General features: G+C 50.1%; 1 protein-coding gene across 1 annotated transcript; it reads left to right on the forward strand.

Annotated features, from left to right (window-relative positions):
• Positions 1–483: 483 nt before the first annotated feature.
• Positions 484–6,811, forward strand: LOC311153676 (endonuclease domain-containing 1 protein-like). Its single transcript, XM_084205661.1, has 3 exons — positions 484–698; positions 2,729–3,047; positions 5,035–6,811. Exons 2-3 carry the CDS (start codon positions 2,763–2,765, stop codon positions 5,575–5,577), a joined length of 828 nt encoding a protein of 275 aa, XP_084061787.1. The 5' UTR covers positions 484–698; positions 2,729–2,762; the 3' UTR covers positions 5,578–6,811.
• Positions 6,812–7,415: the final 604 nt, after the last annotated feature.

The raw sequence follows: 7,415 nt of genomic DNA on the forward strand, positions 1-7,415 counted from the left end.
CCATGGCCACCAGGCAAGAGAATATTTGTAGCCTGGCCATAGGAATGATGTTCTGGGAGGCTGCAGAAGGACAGACTGTGAATATCTGAGTGTACTCAGAGTCAGGCCAGTCCATCCAATGTCACCAGAGATGTTCTGTTGGGAGCACAAACACATGGAGGTGCTGGAGCAGCAGCAGCTGCAGCTGGTGGGATTGATGAAATGATCAAGGAAGCCAGCAGACCCTGTTAGCTGATCCTGACATGCCATGCTGCAAGGCAGCAAATTTGGGAGAAATTCTGGGGAAACTGTAACAAACAACTGCCAACATATTTCAGGGTGGGTGTGAACAAACACCCTTACTAAAAGTAGAAAACTTCTCTTTTCTTTTGAATTCCCTGTTTACAAAATAGGGCAACTTCTTTACTGGGTGTATACTTAACTGACATTCTATGCTGCAAGTTAGCAAATTGGGAGAAATTCTGGGGAAATGATGACAAAATCAGTCAGCACATTTCAGGGCGGGTGTGCACATTGCCCCTAAAAAAAAGAAAAAAAAGAAAACTTCTCTATTCTGTGGAATTCCTTGTTTATAACAAGGGGCAAATTTGTGCCTGGGTATATATTGCCATGGCACTCCTAAGGACTCAAACACTCCTTTCTGCAGGGAGAAGACAGAAGGAACAGCTCAGCTGCCTCTTCTGAGACTCTGCGTCAAGGTAAACTCTTGCTCCTTCCTCACGATTGACTCCAATATTCAGAGTCTTTCCTGACTTTTTGAAATAAATATATTTATGGACAAAGCTTAGGCTGGAGCTGATGAGCTGCAAGGAACAATAAGAGCTTATGCAGGCAATGAATTTTTCAGTATTTTCCGTCAGTCAGGAGGGCAAAGTTAGAAGGAATGATTTAGGAAAGAAACTCAAGCCAGCTCACCTGAAAATAAACATCAAACTGTTGAAAAGGAAGAAAGGGGGAGATTATTGAGTACTAAAACTCCACCCATGGCCTTTGAAGAAAACTGTGAACAAACACAGGTGTGGTGTGAAGTCCTGGGAAAATTTACTCTAAAGACTTCTTGGGAAATCTGACAGCCTCCCCTGGAGAGTATATAAACCCAGAGAGTTTGAGACTGCAGCAGAGGCATCTGAGACTCCTCTGCCACTTTGGGGCTGTGAGCAAAATCCTTTGCCACTCCTTCTCAAGGTAGGCTGCTTTCTATGTATCTGATAATTTAGATATTACCTTAGTTATATTAATTTGAATTTCATGCAGTGGGCCATGCAGAAGGACTTTACAGGCTCTTCTCGGCTTGATTTGGGGCAGCTCTGTAAATGCTCTGCAGAGTACTGTAAAACATCCTGAGTTGTAGTTGCAGTTCTCAGTTTCCAGCTCATTGGTCACCATGTTCCTGATGCAGGGCTGAACAAGAGAAAAAGGACCAGATATCTTGGGTCAGAGCAGGGCTGTGTGCAGCTCAGCATCCTGAATCCAGTGGAAAGGGAGAGATGAGGGTCAGGGAGAGGAACAAGACAAGGGCAAATGTGCAAGGTGACTTGTCAAGCCCTCTGCAGTCCTGAGCTCAGCCCCTTGCCAGCCCAAGGTGGGCTTTGTGCTGTAGAGGCTGTGGCAGCTTTGTCTGCCAGGAGCCCTTGGAACTGCCTGTCCCAGCTGCCTTATTCCAAATGCTGATGATATTAAATCTCTCCACTGAGTGTCTGGCAATGCAAATGGAGCATCCCTGCTATCCCAAACCTGTGCTGCCTCTGAAAGGAGACCAAGTCCCTTCCTTGGTTCCCAGCATCCTGGGGAGCTTTTCAGCAGTTTTCTCATAAAGGAATGATCTTACGGACTGCTGAAAATCCCATCAGCACTGAGAAAGACAAAACAGGACAGGAGGCTGTCCAAGAGATTCCTGCAGTGGTGCCTTTGCCTGTACAGGGAAATCAATCAGCAAGGCTGAAGATGGGCATCAGCAGGAATCCCCAGAAACCAGGGCAAGAGCTGCCCCTCAGGGCTGGCATTGCAGCAGCCACTGTGCTGAGAAGAGAGAGGTGTTATCCCTCGTGCTTGCTGCTGCCATCTGCTTGGCCCCTTCATTTGCTCTCTGCATGTGCCTGCAAGTTCAGAGTCTGGGGTTGGGTAACGTGGAAGTGCAAGGGGAGCAGCAGGACACCCATGGCCCAGTGTCAGCTGAGAGGCAGGAGCCCAGGTGGGTCAGCTGGGGTTCAGGATTGGGTCTGACTGGGAGAGCTGAGTGTCTGTGTGAAGCTGGATGGGGCCAGAGACCTGTAGGAAGTGCAGCATTGCTGTTCTTTGCCTGCCCAATGCCCCATGAGCTTAAAGCCCAGCTGAGCATTGCAGGGGGCTGAGCAGAGTCTGTGCCCAGCTGCAGGTGTCTGCTGTGGGAAGGTGCAGAGAGCAGGAGGGAGGTGGGAAAAGGTGACCTTGTCCCAGGACTGTGCCTCAGGTGCAAGATCACTTTGCTGTGAGAGTTGATTGCAGTCCTGGTGGGTTTGGCTCCTTCCTCCCATAGGCTGAGTGCTCCCACTGCTGCCTCTTCTGTGCACCTAAACCCTGTTTTAGGCTTCATCCTTATTGCCCTTGCCATATCCAGGAGGACAGAAATGACTCCTTTCCTGGTCTCTCACAATCCCCTCCTCTGCCAGCTCTGTCCCCCTGCGCAAAACGGCTCCAGGCCATCACCTGCTCTCTCCAAGCTGAGTGTCCCTCTGCATTTGCCTTCCAGGGGAGCAAGAGCCCTTCACTGAAATCCTGCCACCATGCTGAGACTGCTGCTGCTGCAGGTGTTGGCCAGCTGCCTCTGGCTGGGACACAGCGAGGTGGTGAACTCCTTTGCCAGTTGTCCTCAGTTCTTCTATGCAGGGACCATTCCAAGTGATGCCCTGAATCCAAAGAAACCAGCCTTGATCTGTCAACACTTCAGGGACTCATATCACTATGCCACCCTGTACGACAGGGACAGAAGAATCCCAGTGTACTCTGCTTACAAATATGAGCCTGGAGATGCCAAGAAACCTCCAGAATGGTGGATGGTTGAGCCTCAGGTGAGTGTCACTCTTACAGCAAATCACCCTCCAGCCACTCAGAGATGAGGTGCAGCATCTTAATTACTACTTCTGTTTCCTAATACCCCACTACACACAGGCAAATGGACACACTCATGGGAATGTCCTCATTGAATTTCAAACCCCTGCACCACATAGTTCCTCTGATGCATCTCAGACATCAGCAGGAGCATGTGATGGATCACATCCCAAAGGTGCCCAGCTCTCTGCCTTCACCTGACAGGAACAGCAAATCACATTACTTTGCACACCATGACAAAGTCAAATGCTTCCCTCCCTGTGCCCTGCTGGGTGACCAAGTGATGGGGAAAAGGCCTCCAGGAGAGGCTAAACTTGAGGGACCAACAGTCCTGCTGGGCTCTCATCCCCACTTTGCCCTGAGCTGTTCTGCATCCCTGGCAGAGCTCTTCTGCTCCCAGTGGAGAGTCAAACAGACTTTGTGAGTGGTGTTAGAGAAGTGAGGAGAAACTCAGAAGGGGTGAGATGGCCCAGGGACAAAGCCTCGAGGGAAAAGGCACTGGAGATGAGAGGGTCAGGTTAACTGTGGAGGGATCTCTGGAGTGACATTTCAGACAGTGCAAAGTGAGGAGCATCAGTGCTGGTCCATTCAGAGGGGTGTGATCTCCATCCATGGGCTGTGACCCCTGAGCACCTTTGGCTCAGGCTTGGTCCAGAAGGATCCAGCAGACAGACAGAACTCCACAAGCTCTGGAGCCCTCACAAATGTCCTTCTGACAAACTTCTGTGGAAGAGGCCAGGCCAATTGCAGAAGAGAAAAAGAGGCAAGTCCTGTCATTGGTAAGAACAGAGTAGCAGGACAGCATTTGGGGGAAGGTGAGCCAGAGAAAGAAGCCACATGCCCTACTCCAGAGGATGGCTAAATAGGTTTCTCTAAAGATGAACAAAAAGATTTTGCAGTTATGAGAAAACATAATCTTTTCATCTTATGCATAGGAACTTGAGCAACTAATCTGGTCTCACACCTCTGCAGTCTCCACCTTCTCTCTTTTTGGAGAATCATAGAAGCGTTTGTGTTGTAAGGAACCTTAAATACCATCTCTATCCGACTCCCCTGCATGGTCCAGGCCACTTGCCATTAGACCAGCATGCTCCAAGCCCTATCCAACCTGGCATTTTCCTCCTGGACCTTGGACACTGGAAACCCCAAAAATCTTTGATTTTGTTAACTTTCTGCTGAGGCCTTTTTGGAGTATTTTGTTTCCCCAGGACTCTTTTGAGGTTACAGGCACTCTCAGAACTGATGATTTGTAACAAGTTTTCAGTAATGTTCGGAATATGCTCCCTGGCCCAGATCAGCTCTGAGACACATTCCCAGCACAGCTGTAACAGATTCCATTCACACTGAGATCTTTTTGCTTACTGAACAAAACTGTTCATGCCTGAATGAACTGCAGCAGTCCCAGGGAAACTCAGCACCAGGTTTCCTGACACTGAGGTTTCCTCAGCACCTGATTTCCTGACACTTCTCCCTGTGTATGATGTTATAGTCCTGTATTCCAGGACTGGGCTAAACCTGTAGAAACCACCCAAAAAAATCACAGAATCACAGTGTGTTGTGAAGGGATCCAGGGAGAGCCCTGGGCAGATCTGGGCTGTGGAGACAGGAGGAAGAGAAGCAGATTTGGCAGAGGAGGTGAATCACCATAGACACCTCTCAGTCCTAAGAGTGGGAAATGCTCCTTGTCTCATGCAGGCATCCATGCTCCCAGCACAGGCTGCAGGCTGGATCACAAAGGTCACAAGTCAAATTCTGAGCTTCTTGCTCTTTGAAGCTCTTGCATGCATGCAGGAGGGGCTCGTCTATGATTTCTCTCAGATTCATATATTTTCCTACACTGAGATGACAAAAAATGGGATCTTGACCATCATAGACTTCCGCTCCAGGGAAATCTTCTCCATTCCTCCCATTCCCCATTCTAACACCTCTTTTTATTTCTCTGTCCAGCTCATAGATAGAAACAGTATTCCAGACATGGAAAGGGATTGGATCCTCGTAGAGCAAAAAAAGTTCACCTTAGAACAAATCAAAGAGAGCCAGGCTATTCCTGCTGACTACAAAGGACTGAAGGGTTTGGACCGTGGCCATTTGAGCCCCAGTGGCCATCAGTTCACTAGAGAGAGCAAGATGGCTTCCTTCACCCTGACCAACATAGTGCCCCAGGACAGCAGCCTCAACAATGGCAAGTGGAACACTTATGAGTCTAAAACTATGCCCAAAATGAGCAAGGGCTGTAAAACCACCTACGTGATCACAGGTGCTGTGCCTGGGAACACCTACGTGTCCGATGAGAGGGTGAACAGACCCAGCCACATCTGGTCAGCTGCCTGCTGTCTGGGTGATGAAGAACCCAAAGATGCTTGGGGGGCCATTGCTGAGAACAACAAGAACGAGGTGGAGGTCCTCAAGCTGGGGGAGCTGGAGAAGAGATTGACGAATCTCTACGGGGGAACAGTTACTCTGTTCAACAATGCCTGTCCTCGGGAATAAGCCTCACATCCTCAATGGAAAAGCCTTGCTGGCTTTTCCCACGTGTCACAGAATCACAGAATGGGTTGGTATTGATGGGACTGTAAAGCCTTAAAGATACTTTCATTCTCACCTGCCTGCCATGGTCAGGGACACCTTCCACTACATCAGCTTGTTCCAATCCCTCCCCAGCCTGGCCTTGAACCCCTCCAGGGATGGGCCAGTCAAATCAGCTCTGGGTAACTTCTACTCATTCCACAGCCTGCTCATGGTCATTTATGTCTTTATAATATCCCATCTAACCCTGCCCTCCATCAGTGTGAAACCATTCCCTCTTGTCCTGTCACTCCATATCCTTGTCCAAAGACCCTCTGCAGCCCTTTCAGAGATCCTTGAGGTACTGCACTCTCAGCAGTCTTCTCCAGGCTGAACATCCCCAGCTCTCTCACCCTCTCTCCAGAGCAGCCGAGCTCCAGCCCTCGGGCACCTTTACGGCCTCCAGGGGACTCCACACCAACAGCTTTGTATCCTTGTGTGCTGTGGGCCCCAGAGCTGGAGGCAGCACTGCAGCTGGGGTCTGAGCAGAGCAGAGTAGAGGGGCACAAATGTCCTGTGCAGAGTCTGTGCTGCTCCCTTCTCTGCTGTGTTTCCAGCTCTGTCCCTCAGGGCACCTCCTGCTCTGCTCAAAGGCACAGAGATGTGGGCAGAGCCTCCAGCTGCTTTGCTTTGCTGCCCATCTCAGGAGAGAGCTCTCAGGAACGAGTCCTCTCCTCCTTAGCTGTCCCCAAGAGTGTGCAGCTGACTTGTCCCTCACCTCCTTAGCAAGGCTGTGGCACCAGGGCACCTCAGGTTGCCCAGAGATCCTGTCTGGAGATCTGCGTGTCTGGAGATACCCAAAGCACAACAATACATGATTCTGGACACCCTGCTCTAGCTGATCCTGCTGCAGTCTGGAGTCTGGACTAGAAGATCCTAAGAAGTCCCTACAAAACACAATAATTCAGTGATTCTGTGATCCTGGCAAATGCTTTTGTTTGCTTGCTTTTGGAACTGCACCTTGAGAGCAGCAGCTGTTGTATCAGACAGGCAGGCTTTGGCATCAGATACACAGAGAGCTCTGAGCAGCCAGAGCTGAATTCCTGTGCTGCCCTCCTTGGACACCTTCATTCTCTGCTCTGCTTCTGAAGCTTTCCTGCAGATTGATGGGAAATTGATGTGGGGAAATGTATTCAATGGTTGTCAAAGATCAATGTGTGCCCCATCATGGAGTTTGCAAGAGCTTACAATAAAAGTGATTTGCTGCAGGACTGGATTGCAGGGTCGTGTCTTCTCTAAACCACAAGTTGCTTCTCACTGAAATTTCTAAACCCACCAAAAAAATCACAGTGCCCAGAGCATCCTTGCAGGACATTGGGTGTGCAAATACAATCAGAGGATGCCGTTATACCCACACAAGTGTCAGCATCAGACACCAGTTATTCTCCTGTGAATGGCATGAACAAAGTGGGCCAGGCTGCCAACAGCTCATGCAGGCTGTGTCACTTTCAGAGGTGCCAGCTTGGGCCTGGACATCTCAGCTCAGGAGCTGTTGTTCATTGTCCTACTGGGTCTCACTGCTCAGCCAGGACCAAGCTGTTTGGGGGCTGCTGTCAAACACAGGTTGTGGTGGAGGTGCAGAGTGAGGCAGCCCCATGCAGGTGTCTCCAGGTGTGCTGGTGTCCCAGCAGCTGTGACTGCAGCCAGCAGAGCTCCAGGCCGGTCTCAGCTGCATCAAGAGCTGCAGCCTGGGCCCCTGCAGCTGCCCTGAGCTTTGGAGAGCCCCTCTGGGGCTGGCTGATGTGCTGCAGGGTCCTGGGCAA

Source organism: Fringilla coelebs (assembly GCF_963513975.1).
Source record: "Fringilla coelebs genome assembly, chromosome: 5".
NCBI classification, from domain to species: Eukaryota; Metazoa; Chordata; class Aves; order Passeriformes; family Fringillidae; genus Fringilla; species Fringilla coelebs.